Source organism: Argiope bruennichi, chromosome 3 (genome assembly GCF_947563725.1).
Source record: "Argiope bruennichi chromosome 3, qqArgBrue1.1, whole genome shotgun sequence".
In the NCBI taxonomy this organism is placed as follows: domain Eukaryota; kingdom Metazoa; phylum Arthropoda; class Arachnida; order Araneae; family Araneidae; genus Argiope; species Argiope bruennichi.
This window is the reverse complement of record NC_079153.1, coordinates 127216892-127232586: the sequence shown is the minus strand read 5'-3', so window position 1 is coordinate 127232586 and position 15695 is coordinate 127216892. Positions and strand designations below refer to the sequence as shown.

At 27.1% G+C, this 15695-nt stretch overlaps 1 protein-coding gene across 1 annotated transcript in view; it reads left to right on the top strand.

Moving 5' to 3' along the window:
* Positions 1-4434: 4434 nt before the first annotated feature.
* The window catches only part of LOC129963672 (peroxisomal ATPase PEX1-like), a 28260-nt gene continuing 16999 nt past the window's right edge, over positions 4435-15695 (top strand). The window contains exons 1-8 of the mRNA XM_056078168.1: positions 4435-4768; positions 5421-5548; positions 7245-7391; positions 10124-10210; positions 11394-11505; positions 12626-13515; positions 14586-14706; positions 14783-15065. Coding sequence (XP_055934143.1) covers positions 5447-5548; positions 7245-7391; positions 10124-10210; positions 11394-11505; positions 12626-13515; positions 14586-14706; positions 14783-15065 — 1742 coding nt within the window. The 5' untranslated portion in view covers positions 4435-4768; positions 5421-5446. The remainder of the gene's footprint in view (positions 4769-5420; positions 5549-7244; positions 7392-10123; positions 10211-11393; positions 11506-12625; positions 13516-14585; positions 14707-14782; positions 15066-15695) is intronic.

Below are 15695 nucleotides of genomic sequence, written 5' to 3'. Positions count from 1 at the left end.
ATATAAAATAGTAAAATATAAATACAACTTAAAACGAAATATAAATACAACTTAAAACGAAATATAAATACAACTTAAAACGAAATATAAATACAACTTAAAACGAAATATAAATACAACTTTTACTAACTAAATTCAAATCAATTTTGAAAAATTGGTGGAAATAGCTATATGGAAATAAAATTTGTATTACTAAAATATTAATTTTTTGAGTTTTAAAAAGGCATAAAAATAATTTTTGTGCAATGGTATGCTCCAAAATTATAAAAGAAAAACTTAAAATCTTCTTAATCCCATTTAACCTTTTATGGAAGGGAGAAAAGGGAGGTGGTGTGTTGTAACATATGAACAACATATTTTATCTTTCAAGTGTATATATGCACCAGGGAAAGGGAAATCATATAAGGTTCAAACAAGCAAAATGACAATCAAGCATTTAATTTTATGTACTCTACATTGAACACCTCCCCCCTCCCCTCCCAACAAGCATTTTGATCGTAAGGTAGATCCCGGAATAATTTCTGATCTATAAGGAAAGAAAAGATAGTATGGACCGTTGTTTCTTCCCCATCATTAATTTCTTTTGAAAATCACAAACCTTTTCTTTTTCGGATAAGAAACAGAATGTTTCTCTATAAATATAACCAGTGAGCTTCGCTTTTCATGGTGGCTTCAGAGCCATATTATCAATTAGTAAAATAAACAACTGTCTAGGGGCACACATCGTTTTTTTCGGGGGGGGGGGCAATTAAGGTCTTGGAATTTTCAAAGCGATTCAGTTTTGTGCTTTCATTTTTTAAAAGTAACTATGTATTCGAATGTCTTCAAATTGAAATCAAGAATCGTTTGAATTTTAGATGCATTTCTGATCAAAGCGTTGTCTGACTAATTCACACATCAAGAAAACAGGCAATCTTTGTGTTTGGGTATTAAAATGTTATGTAATTTTTTGATTATTTTGTTTCAAATTGTTATTAAATATTAACAAATTTTTTATATGTAATAGATGGTGAAATCTATTTTATTTGGAAATTTATCTACAATGAAATGTTTTGTTATTTAAGTCTTTCGTGGGGGCCTTAGGGAAGAGTTGTACCGTGGTCGTGATGGCCCTTAGGACTCAACCATAGTTCCCGCCAGAGCTGCTATCGCCACGATCAGTTCATTCAAGGTTTTTTCCGTGTGTCTTCGGGCGGGTCGGTGTAGTCAGTCTATGATGATTTAAGTCTTTGGTAATATTTGCTATGTAGATATATTGATACCAATAAAAAATATATGGAATTGAACGCCTCCCCTTCGAAAACTATATTGCTGTAGGATCCCTACAATACTAAATCCGATCCTGCATAATCTCCCTCCCCCCCCCCAAAAAAAAAAAATTTTTGGGTGAAATCTGTCAGTTTTTGGGAGGGTGTGAGTTATCTAGTGAAAATTATATTCACGTGTGTGCGAACAGGGTAACACAAAGCGCATCGACATAGATAAATAAAATTTGTAATGTGATCTCATAATTGTATACATTTTGAATTAAATCTGTGGAAAGGAAGAGCTCCAAAATGAGTAATCAATTTCTTCATTATATTACAAAACACAAAACACGACATCCTGCATCATTATGAGTCGTTACTCAAATGGGTACAGGCGCAATAGATTCAACAGCTAATACATCATCACTGAACAGTCATATCGTTCGTCTCACCTCCGACCCACTGGAGGGAGAGTCTGTAGTGAATAGCATATAAGCCAGTTAACAACAACGCTACTCAAGCAATTGCTTTTGTATCGTGGTCATGTTACTATGCTGCGAATCACAAGCTCTCAAGTTCTATCCTCGCTCAATTCAATCCGCAACACATGGATGAGAGGATTCTCACATTCATGGACAGTAATGATCTTCGGTGGCTTGTCTCTAATTCCCCTTTAGCCGATCCCATTATATGTTCAATGGCTACAGAGAAGAATAAAACGAAAAAAAAAAAGAAAAAAAAAAAACAGAAGAAGAAGAAAAGAAAACGCTGTTTTTTTTTAAGTGTCCGAGAATATAGAAGACTAAAATACTTCGTTTTTGTCTTATTTTTTCGATTTTAACCTTTTGCACAAATATTACTCTTTTTAGGCATCATTCGAGATGGTACATCATTTTGAAGGTTTATTTTTAAATTTTATTTATATTTTGATTGTTAAATTCACAATTTTTCAAAAATTTTGTTTATTGTTTCCTTGTATAGGAATCCTATTTGGTTTGGTATCCTATTTCCTTGTATCCTTTTTGGATGCTTTCTTTTTGATAGATTGAAACTAAGATTTGATATAGAACCAGTGAATGACAAAATAGAATTAGTGACAAAATCATTAAAAAAAATCATTTTTTAAATTAGTGCGTTTTTGAATTAGCACATTTATATGACTGAAAAAGTACAGACTAGACAGTCAACCCTTTGAAGTATTTGATTCACAATATTATACCTACTCTTTAGATGCTAATATTGTATTCTGAATTTCATTTATCCATGTAGTTACGTTTTTGAGCTATCACGTTAACATACATGCAAAATTGCAAACCGACAAATGGTCGCAGAAGTAGTTATTTCAAGGACTGAGTTCAAGATTTGACACAAATATACACTTTCAGTGCTAAATCTGAGCACTAAATTTCATACATCGAGCTCTTTATGTATTCATTTGTAATCGGAGTCAGTCAGTTTGTGAATGAATATCGTTCAAAACTTGACATAAACCTTTAAATTTGGTATAAAGACTATATGCCTTTTTCCATCAGTCTAGCTCATAGCATTTTTGAGTTATAGTGTTAAGATATAGATAGACAGACCGACAGAGAAATATATTTCCCAAATGTATTTTTCGAACACATGAAGGTCTGAAATGTAAAAGTTCATCGACATTTCGATTTTGAATTTCTTGATGATTATAATATTTCTCTTTGAGTTCTTCATATAGAGGAAAGTAGAAACTACTACTAATTTGTATTTACTTATCATATTTATTTTCTCTTATAACTTGGAAAAGATTTCAGAAATAATGGTTTTGGAGCATAAAATTGGAACTTTTATCTCTTTTAATCAGTTTGTTTAAAATCCGCAAAACGCTTTTCTAAAACTTGTCGCTTTGAATATTTAGATGCAGGCCTAGAGATGCATAATCCACGATTTTTTGAATAACAAATAATTTTGCTATTGTTATTTTTAAATATTTGTTCCAAATATCTGTTATTTCAATCATATTATAAATTAAAAATTATTACTTAATATTAAATATAAAATTTATTAATTGTAATTAATATTTAATTTACTTTAATTACTTACTATTACTGTAATATATTACTTAATAATTTACTTAATTTAATACTTAAGTAACGTGTGATTGAATTAACTTATCTGTTTCAGCTTACTTCTTAAATTTGATTTTTTTTCAAAACTATTTATTTAATTTCTTTATTGTAGTAAATCATCTTCTGAAAAATTGAATTAAATATCTGTGTCATTTCTTTAAATTGTTTACTTTTGTTCTATATTCTACCAATAGATGGCGCCAGCAGTAAATGGTATATATCCAAAGTCAAGTCGCAAGCAATTAAAAAGGATTTGTGTGGAATAGTGCATCATCAAATGCGAATATCTAAAGGTCAAGATCGCTCTCATGAAGTGGAGCGGCGACTTCACACTTTCCAGTAAAGTCACCACTTCGATAAATTTCAGTGATATGCAATTCAATGATACGATAATTCCAAGAATAACCGGTCACTTTTCAAGCCATTCAGAGATTTCTTCTTTTCTGTTTCGTTCGAGAGCTTCCATTGGACAGATCGTATCGATTGTTACCTTCCACTAAAGTCACCGCTCCGGTAAATTTCAGTGATATAGTATCGATTGTTACTTTCTATGGTGATCCAAAACCTGTAATCGAATTATCACCAGTAAGATCGTATCAAGGATTTGAATCACACCCCTCTTTGAAAAGTATTGATCACTGGTATTTGTGACTTTTTGATATTGGTTACGTAATAACCGCTCGTAAAATATTCGTCATCCCTATGCAGGCCTGGATTTTATCTCCTATTTGTTTAATATATATAATGCAAGATCACATAACATTCATTGAATGAAAATTTTGAATACAGGATCATCACCCATTTTTCATGAGAATAAAACACCTGGTATTCCAGCTTGGCGTAAGATGGCGTAATATTGTATAATTTACCATAAGATAATGATGCCATGTGAATTCATTTCATTGGTATCAGTGAAGCTCTTGTAAATTATTTCTAAATAATAATAATTGTAGTGGGTTTTTGAATTAAAATATTTATAAACAATATATATTTCATAATTCGCATAGATATTAGAATCTATTGAGAATGTTTATTAGTGATTAAGTAGAACTGAACTGAGTAGAATAATAGTTTGTAAACAAAAACTGTGTGACTGAAGCAATTCGATAGTACAGGAAAGGTTTTCGTTTTGTTTTAAAACGAATTGAATGACTTGCATATTTGAAATCTTTAAAATTTTATTTTGCAAACAAACATATATGTTTGATATTTAGTTTGGCTATCCAGCTTTCTATAAACTGTTAAAATTTCCTTAAAAAGCATTGAATTTATAAGTTTTGGATTTAATTTAAAGATTTCCGTAATAATTCATGATTCTGCGTTTTGAATGAAATTTTTGAGAGATAGATGTTGCCATAGCTACAGATTTTTTTACTGTTTCATCAAATTTCAAAATTTACTACTGAAAAACTTTCCATAGTAATTATATTTTTATTAATATTTCTGTTCGAATTTGTCTTACGTACATGTTATTCCAAATAACCGACGTTAAAATTATTGAAGACGCATAAATGTAGTGTGTGGTTTAAAATTTTTTTATAGTTAAAATTTTTTTACTTACACTTACTCATTACTTAATTATATTAGAATATAATTTTAAAATATGCGCATTAAAGTTTGTTAACAGTACAATTTTTTTTCACTTACAATTATTTCATTTTATTTTGGTTAAGAATCTGACAAACAAAAGTAATAATTTCATTTAAATCTGTTTCATTTGTTGATAAGATTTCATATAAATGACATTATCTTTAATTTTGTTTATAGAACATTTATAATTAAACTTATTTGAAAAGTGTTTTTACATTTGATATTTTTTTTTCTCTCTAAATATATTATTTAAACCTGCACCATTACTCATTGACATAATCACAATGCTGTTAAAAAATTATTTTGATAGGTAAAAGAAATTTAGAAAGCATTTTGTAATGGGTTCATATAGCATTCTTCCTTTTCAGAATATGTTTTTTAAAACCTTGAAATAAGATTTAATGACTAAACTTTTTATATTCAAATTGTTTCATAATTTTTAAAAATTTCTTTCTCTTATATCATATATTTCTATTTACAGTTAACTCATTTTTTTTTGTCATCACTATGAGCAGTTTTTCAAGTGCCGTGCGGGTAGCCACTGTAAAATATTCATCATCAAAAACATGTTTTGTCTATATACCTGCTGTTTTTTTGAGGCAACCTGGGGTAACAAAATTTTAAATTTGTCTTTTTCATTTTTATAATTGTAAATTAATATCAATTTTATAATTTTTTGTTGATTCAGTAATTGCACATTTTATTTGCCATTCTAAATAAAGAAATGTTATATAACACAAATTGAAATGAGAATATTTATAAAGATGTGTTGATGATATCTTTAAGGAAGTTTGATGACAATGTTTGTTTTTTATGGTTTTATAAATAAGAAAGAGATATTTAAACATAGTTTTTTAAAGCATCTAAATTCTTTCTTAATACATAATTATTGGAAAAAAATTTTGTAGATAAATTTTATTAATTTATCTTTAATCTTTTTGTTTGTTTTGCTTGATGTCACAAATTATTTAAAAAAACTACAATAAAATGTGCAAAAGATTTTTTTTGTTAAATTAATGTCTCTTTATTTTTTCATAATCCACACACTGACTGAATTTTTATTTAATTTTAAATATTATTACTTTGGATTTATTTCATACTAGTCACCTCCTATGACCAGCTGGTTTGCCAGAAATATTGCTTACATTTGTTTTTAGATAAACTGTTTAGATATAACTTAATTTCCATGATTTTGCCAAACTGCTTAATACTTAAGTTGTGTCATTTTATTTTCTCACTTCAGTCAAATTCTATTTATTGTATACATGAATCTTTCTAATGGGCTCAGTCCCATAACATCATAGCACTATTAAAAATGCAAATATTCAGCTTATCCATTTTCTAAATTTTATGGTTCAACTTCACTTTTTTGTGTGTATTGTAAACTATACAGATATTAAACAGAATCCTTCTTCCTTAGCCTTCAATAATAAAGAAACATTGTCCAATTAAATGTTTGAGGAAGTTATGAAAGTGGCTTAAATTTCAGAGTAACAATATAATCTATTGTTAGAAATTAGGCAAAAAAAAAAGTTTAGAAAAAATTTATATTGTTATTAAATTGGTATCGTTAAGGGGACAATTTTTGAATTTTTGGAAGTTACTGAGGAAAAAACACCAAAATTTAGCTTAATTTTTAATTAATTAGAATTTCTAGAAAAGAAATCCTTTAAAGGTGTATGTGTTCCAGATTTAATAGCTGTAGATTAAACGATCTGTCCTGTAGAGCGTCAACACATACACATACTCATTCATCTTTAATAGTAGTAAAAATTCTAGAAAAATCTTTTGAATTTTTTCTATTTATTTAGTGCATGCACTGAAAATTAATTAAAATTTTTGTTCACATAAGTTATCATGCTTCTAACTGCATTATGTCACTTTTTAAAATTAGTTTTAACTCTTTACAATAAAACATATCAGAACTGCAAGTACAATTTGACATTTTAGCTACTTTCTCATGAACTATATATTTATAATACATTTTTGTACAGCCTTTTTCAGTAGCAGAATGCACAAATAATAAAATCAAAATTGTGTATTAAAGTTGTTTTTGTATATTTTAAATATTCATGTATATATTCTAGTAGAAGTATGCAGTTTTCATTTTATTTTAATCTGAAAAACTTACTGTCCTCTCATTTTAATGCATTTTATTTTGTATTCATCATTACAATTTTAAAATTATTTTTCTGCCTCCAGTTCATAAAATTTGCAGTTTGAATTTTAGGTATTGAATAGTAATATTGATAAATACTGTTAAATTTATAGAAGTCTAATATTACTTATTTTCAATAATTTGCAGGATCTTCATGTATTTAAACTTATTTATGGCGATAATAAAGAAGCTTTTGTGTCTTGTTTACCATACACATCTTCAAATCATGATAAACTTCACATAAAAATAAATGCGAAATTTGCTGACAAATTGGGTCTGGAAGAAAATGAAGAGGTAAGAGTGCAAATCAAATGCAAATTAGCTTAATGTGCATTCTGAAATACTGTATATTTCTAAATAGAAACTAATACATCTATAAACCAAAAAGTACATTTTTTCTTCAAATTTACTCAGAATTCATAGTTTGTGTATAAGGGGAAACAAAAACGGAAAAAAAAAGTGACTTTAAGACGTATCATCATGATGGCTACAGTATTGCCCAGCAGTTAAAATGTTATTTAACTGCTGCTAAATATTTTCCTCTCAAGTTGCTGTAAAGTAAAACACCAGCTATTACTATTTGAAAGATGAAAAGAGGGAAGTTTTTTTTTTTTTTTTTTTTTGCATTAAATTTTAAATTACAGTTGAACATGATTCTGGAAAATTTTAAAAGTACAGCTGTTGGACATTTCTCCTTTTGGAGTGCCATGAAGACAAAGCTTCATGGCATCCCAAAAATTGGTTCCTTTGGCATCTATAATCCCTTGTCCTCCTTACTACACTGCTTGAATCACATAATTCAATGGATTGTTATGAATATATTTTTATATTTTGATGCTTCTTGCATTTTGTAAAATCGCAATGGTCAGTAACATACTATTAGCATAATCAAAGAACTTTTAATCAGTATGTGGTCTGTTGTTTTGATGTTTCTTAGAAAACATAGCAATTGCTACAAGAGAATATAAAACCGTCCATCATAAATTGTATCTTATTAAATGTATATTGTAATTTTAAATGGACGGCAATAATAGCTTTGTTTGGTCAAAAGGACATAATCTTGTAGAATGCTAAAAAATTCCTTTGTCAATTATTAAGACTGCTATCTAATTTGTATTTACCAAACTTAGAAACAGCAATAATTTATTGTTTCTAAATTAGCACCACAGTCTTATCATCATCATACTACTTCAAAACTGATTGCTTTGAATATTTTTTGAATATTAATTATTTTGTTGACTTCCAGGTGTGATCATTTTTTTTTTTTTTGAATTCAAGTTTTCATTGAAATGTTTGTAATTTGTCATAGCTTCATAGATGCTTATTCGTAGTGTAACATTTTCTTGGTGGAGCAGTATATAGATTGCATTTAGATTAGACATAACATTAGATTAGATTAACATTATAACATTAGATTAGACATTACTGTTTAAACATAAATTTAATATGTAATCCTTGTTAGAGTTCATCACCGCATTCTAGTATTTGTGAATTATTGTTATCTCCAATAAACATGCAGAGTGATTAATTAATCAAATAGGCATTTTTGAATTAAAACACCACCTGGATAATTTAGAGGAAGATACAGAGATGAAAAACTAATAAACTCTTCATTTGACAGTAATCTTCATTTTCACAACTACTCAAAGCTCTTACCTTTCACATCCATGAATATTTCACAGCAATCATGGATTAGCAATTTTGAAAATATTTGACTTTTTCTATACAATTGTGCTTTGGTAATTGTTCGCTGTTCTCAATTTGTGCATAAAGTGCATCACTTCAGCATTTGTAAATTGTTATGTATATTCAAATAATGTCAGCTTAAATGACTTTAGCCAAAATCCAACTACAGTACTCTCTACTAATCTAATTATTATTTCTACCAAGTATGATTTTTACAAATTTTTGAGTTTTCTCTTACCTTTAGTAATTTTTGCACTAAAATTTGAATCATTGTGTATGCTTGCATTAAGCTTGCTTTTTCTTTTCCTTTTACTCATTTTCTGTGGAATTGTCATGAATTACAAAATATACTACTTTGCTTTTTCAAACTAGATTATTATTGATATGATGAAAGATGTCTAAGTAGAAGAACCATAGAAAGTCAAATTATTGAATATTTGTTTTCACTATTTATATTATTAGTTTATTATTAAAATGACGTTTGCAGTTTCTTTCTAAAATTTTAGATGTGCCTGTTTCTCTTCCCCTCTTTTTTATTATTAAATGTTTTTATGTTATAAATGCTAGGAAAATCAAATGTACAATGTACAAAACTTTAAATAGTAATAATAAAACACAAAAAGAATTTATTAATATAATTAATCGTCACTGATATTATTCATTTATAATTCATATAATTTTAATCTTCTAGGTATTCTAAATTCTTATATTGAAAAGAAGATTAAATATTTAAATGAATTTTTTTTATGTAGTACTAAAATAGTATTTCATAAAAAAAAAATTGATTTAAATATTAAAAGCCTCAAATAGTAATCAAGTAATATATCATAAGAATGTTTCAAATCATTCTTTTGTTTTGGTAAATGGTGATTTATGCGGATTTTATGATATTGCAAGCTTTGCTTAAAAATTAGAAGATTTAAGCTGACTAACTAGTTTTTAAAAATAAATCTATTTATAAATGTTAATTACATTGAAGTTTACTATTTCTTAAATTAATTTCTTTACATTTTTATTAATTCTTATTAATTAATTAATAATTTATTGCCATTATACCTGGCTTTTGTTTATTAGGGTTTTTTTTTTCATTTTAATTAATACAAATAAAGTTTTCAGGCTTAAAACAGGAAATTCTTTCCATTGTACGAATAACATTTGAGGAAATCTTCTAAATAAATATTTATTTGTCCTTGTTGTTAGAAAATTATTAAGATATTTTCCCATTTCACTTGCATTTTTATTGATATAAATCACTGAATATCTTTGAATGGATAATAATTGTGAAGATCTATTTTTGAATTATTCTCTTCCTGAATTTTTTCTATGTGAATCCATTGTAGGTTTGTCTACAATTAGTGACCGACAATATCCCAACTGTTCAAGAATTAACTTTAGAACCATTAACTTCTGATGACTGGGAAGTTTTAGTATGTATACAAATTATATTGAAAAATTTATTTTTAAATAAAAACACTTTTTTTTTTCTATCTTGGAGAATGGTTTTTTTTTTGTTGTTGTTGTTGTAGAGGATTTTGAGTCATTCAATGCATATTTTTTTGTAAGTACAATTTTATGATAGCAAAAAATTAATTTTTAATGTAAGTTAATTTATATCCAGTGTGGCTTTTACTTGCCCAGTATTTTAATGATGAGGTTAAATTTAATATTTAATTTATTTAGTAAAAACCTAATGACTGTTTCTGAAGCATAAAATTCCCTACAGTGTTTAAAATCAATATAATTATAAATATGTAAATGATGCATTTTTATATTTGAAAAGTCATTATTTGAGCTTGTTTTTCGTTTAACTGTTAATGTTACTGAAACAGAATTTCAGAATTTTTCACTTAATGTACGAACACTTAGCAATTGGGAGTTATTGATAGTAATTTCATTTAGAAACATTTCCATTCTGAAATAGGAAATGTTACCCTCTTTTTTTAAACGTAATTTATAAAGATTCACTTATGAGTACAGATGATGCGAAAGTTTCTTTATAAATAGTGAGAAATGTGAATCTAGTTAATTGAAGAAATGTTATATAAAAAGAGAAAGTGTAACTAAATTTAAATTTATTAAATAAAATAAGTTTAAATAATTTTAAAAATTAAATTGAGGGTGCCAATGCAAGGTTAATCTCATTTTAATTATGTGGTTAATTTAATGGAAAAATGTATTTAGGAATAAATAAAGGTAATTAAAAAAATATAAAAGGTTAGCTGTTCTTGTTTTTCTTAATTTAAAATGTTTTAGTAAAACTTTTGTTATACACTGGCTTTAATTTTAATTTCTTTATGTTATATTGTGATCATATGAATTGTTTCAAACATTTCATAAATAGTCATACTAGAAATTATGGCTATTTATATGGCAGCTAATAAGTTAAATGGGCATATGAATTTTATTATATATGCAGAAGCAAGTATAAAATTTTATAAACAGAAAAAAAATCTATTTGTTAACCATAAAAGTTTCAAAAAAATTCTGCTGTATTTGTTCAGTATTATCTTTTTTTGACCCTAAAATTTTTTTTGATAAATGTAGCATTCATCAAATATTTTTGACTTGATATATTATTTAGTTGTAAATTGATTAATTTCATTTCTTCAGGAATTAAATTCAGCTTACATTGAAAGAGATTTAATGAATCAAATTCGTATTGTATGGCAGCATCAAATATTACCTGTGTGGGCTAATAATTCAACATTTTTTGTCAAAGTAGGTAAGTGAAAATATTCTATATTAAATTGTTTTCCTAGTTATAAAATACCTGTCTGAAATATTCATGAAAGATTATAGTGAGAAGTTTTGAAATACGTTAGAGTATACTCCTAATGGTGAGCAAGAGGATGCAAATTGTCATAAGTTTATTTCATCTTTTTTTTAATTATTTATAAGCAATTATAAAAATTATTTCTATAAAGTCCTTTGATTTTGCTTTGAAAATAATGTCTTGAATTTTGTAGTACTCGCTACCTCCTGTGATGATGTGATTTGAAGTCAAAAACTTACTTATAAATGAAATCATAAATTTTTAATTACTGAATTTTTTTAAATACTATTAATAACTTTATTGTAATATAACTGAATCTTCAACATCATATAATAGCTTTAGTTTTAATTTCTTTATCTTAAAATTTAAAGCTAGAAAATGAAATTAAAATTTTTAATGGTTTCTACTGGCTATTTCCCAATTAAAGCTGTTAAATTGCTTTAACAAGAAATATTGAATTAAAAAATTGCCAATCATTTATTTTCTTGTATATCTTTATAATTTACTTTAAGAAGAGCAAGTGCAAATTCTTAAAAATTTTTTAGTTTCAAATCATAATTTAGAATGGAGCAAGAGCATGAGACATAATTTCTAGATGTAATTTTTTTTATGAACATATGTTGTCTATATTAAATACCTAGCTGTGTCATCCCATTAGCATCCATCATCTTATTTAAAGAACATTTAAATTTCACTTCCATTGTTAAACTGATCATATTCTATTGTTTTATCTATCAAGTAAATATATTTTCCCAAATTTCTATATTTTTGAGCTAGTGCAAGAAATTATAATATTACTACTTTTATATTTTACTTTATTTTTAGATTTGTGTTAATCTATAAAAGAATTAATAAATAAGTTCTATAAATAAAAGAAACTAAAAAAGATTATGGATGTGAAATTTTATTTCACAGCTATCTTTATCATCTTGTTTGTGACACAATTTAAACTACTGTTACTGAAATATAAAGTCTTAATATAATTGAGAATTAAGGTGTTAAGCAGTTTTTCCTTTGCGAATGGTGAGAAATGTAATTTTAGGATTATTCTTTCTATCTTTCTTTTTAGCCCAAACCAATCCACCTTCTAAGCCAGTACTTCTAGCTGAATTCACAGAAGTTCATGTTGTTCCTAAAGGAAGAGTTAGTGAAAAAACTCCTGATAATCAGAATGTTGGAAAAAGAACTCCTGATCATCTTCAGTTTCAACATTTGCGAAATCGCAACAGAAAAAGATCATCTCCTCTTAGAAGCACTCCTTACAGAAATCGACAATCCTCTGATGCTAGTTCTTCAAATCTGGAAAACAAAAGCACCGTTTCTCTTGCTTTTAGTCTAATATCTTCACTATTTCCCGTTGCAAATGAAACAAAAGACCAATCCCTTGATGACAGTTACAGGGATTTTGTGCCTTTAAACCTCGATCTTGTCTTGCGTGTTGTGCCTTATTCCAGACCTCAAATTAAATCGTTGCCTTCTGTTGTTCAAGCAACCACAGTATTCATCAATGCTAGTACTTATGCTGAAATTTATGGTCCTGATGAAATTCCTCCTTGTTTTGTGGCTATTTTGCAAAAATTCTCTTATCCTGAAATAGACAGGGAAAAGAAACAGCAAAAGTTGAACAGAGATCAGAAAAGTGGTAGCTTTAGTGACTCCTCGTCTACGAGCTTAAATAAAAGCAAAGATGAAAAATCTAAGAGTAGAAGCAATACGATTACTGATGATAAACAACCACTGTTCCAGTCTGTGTGTGTTACAGTTATGGTTGTATACTCTTCTGAGGAAGATGAATTCAATTTGCCTCCTTGTCTGTTTCATTCTAAAAATCTCGTTGTTGTTCCTAGGGAATTAAAGAGATGTTTAAATTTAGAAGTTTCATCTTTAGTGCACATGAAAGGTGTTAAGTCAAAGCCAACTCCTTTAAATACTATCATGCTTCATCCTGCAATAAATATGGTAAATTTTAAAACTATTTTATACTTTTTAATGAATATATGTTTATTTATTTATGATGTGAGATTTATAAACTATTTTACATTGAAATCTGTAATATTTTAAGTCTTCAGTTTGCTTATTGAAATATTTATCTATTCTATAAATTATGGGCATTTAAAAAATTGGAAATAGTTCTTATCCAAGATAGTATGTAAAAAAAAAACAAAAAAAAACGTTTTATTTAAAACAGAAATTTGCTGACGCAGTTATAATAGAAGAAAGATAATGATTAAAATCTTTAAGCGGCAACAAGTCTTAGAAAGTTAGAGATTATGTTTGATCCATGTGTTGCTGTTCACTGATTGATGAGGATTTGAAGATCTTTTGACAGCAGGGGTTGCTGTACTTGCATTCTTTTTATTTATGTATATCTCTGTATTAGCTAGGACTAATTGAGAGAAGAAAACATATATGGTACATGTACTTCAATATATCAACATATGGTACCATACATGGTACTTCAACATGTATGGTACATTGTACCATATATGGTACCTTAACATATATGGTATATGTTACTTTAACAAACATTTTTTTAATCAGTGGCTCTTGGATTTGAGTTCTGATTCTGTGAAGATCATCTGTGTTTGCTCACCTCATGCATTGTTAAATCCACCAGATAAAGTTTAATTGTTGCCTTATCTTTGATCAAAATTTAAAAATATGGGATATGCCCTATAATGATCCTCAGGTAGCTTCAAAATAATATTTTAATCCAAGTAAATTAATGTTTCATTTATTATTCGTTTCTGAAACAATGAAAGGGATAAAAATTGTTAACTTTTAAATAGAATCTATATATGGTTAGTAATAAATTAGTAATTCCAAACATTTTCATTCATAAAAATTAAATAACTTAAAAATTCTATACTTGATATTACCTGTTATAGAAATTTCACTTGCACTAATGATTGGGACTATTATCGTATTCCTTATTATTCTTTAATATAAAAAGACTTTTTAATTCAGATTATTTTATGAAAAATGATTTATTTTCATATGCTAATTTATTTTGAGTATTTTTATTGCAGCCATCAAATACAACCAATGAAATTTTATCTACAAATTTTCAAAACTGGGCTTTTGGCAAGAATAGGGAAGATTCTTCATTTGTGATTTCTGATGGAACTTTGGTCAATTTAAGACTTTTTGGTAAGATTGGTTATCCTCATTAGAAGGTAAGGTTAAAAAAAATTCTCTGTTATAATTATTCCTTTTATTTTTGTAGGTCATAAATACTTCTTTTTTGTTAGTTTGAGAGAAAACTCCAACCAGACTTTTAATAGCAGTTATTCATCTGTGAATAGTACATCACCTAATGTTTCAGAAGACCAAAACAAATCTATTTCTGCTCCTCCTAAATATGGTTACCTCACTATTGATTGCTTATCTGAAATTCAAGTTGTTTTGGGAAATATGATGTGCATTTCTATTATAGCAGATCGTCCTTATTTACAAAGTCCTGAGGGTTTATATCAAGAACTGCCTGCATTACAATTAGATGCTCTAGGGTATGTTTTTCTCTTCAAAACTTTTTAATATCATCTGTCTAATTTCGTCAATCATCTGTGATTCTGTTACATATATTTATTATTTGTAGTATTCCACACTTTTAGTTCAGACAATAATCTAATGAATAGCAAAAATATGTTATTATAAATGTTTTTACTGCAGTTATTGATAATGATTAATACTTATTTATTTTGAAGTGATTTCCAACATTTCCCATTTTTTATGATATGGGATAATCCATTTCACTCTCTGACTTGTCGTTATTAAAAAGTTACTTCTGTAAGGAATTATGAAATAAATTTCTCTATTTTATTTTCAAGAGATTAAAGTTTGCTCTGTATAGATTATAATTGATTATGTTTGCAAAATAATGAATCAGGCCCTTCCACTTCATTTCAAATAAATATTTAGGGCTGAATATAAACATAAAACAGCAATTTTATTTATTGTTAAATTAATAATCTATGCCAGAATTTCTTTTTATGAAAGTTAAATAATTATATATACATAATAAAGTTAGCTTGCATTTATCATTGAAATTGCTTAATATTCTTGTCAAAATGTTTTATCGAACTACTTGAGAAAGTTATTTTTTTTTTCTTCTGTAAATGAAAACATGTCTTAATATA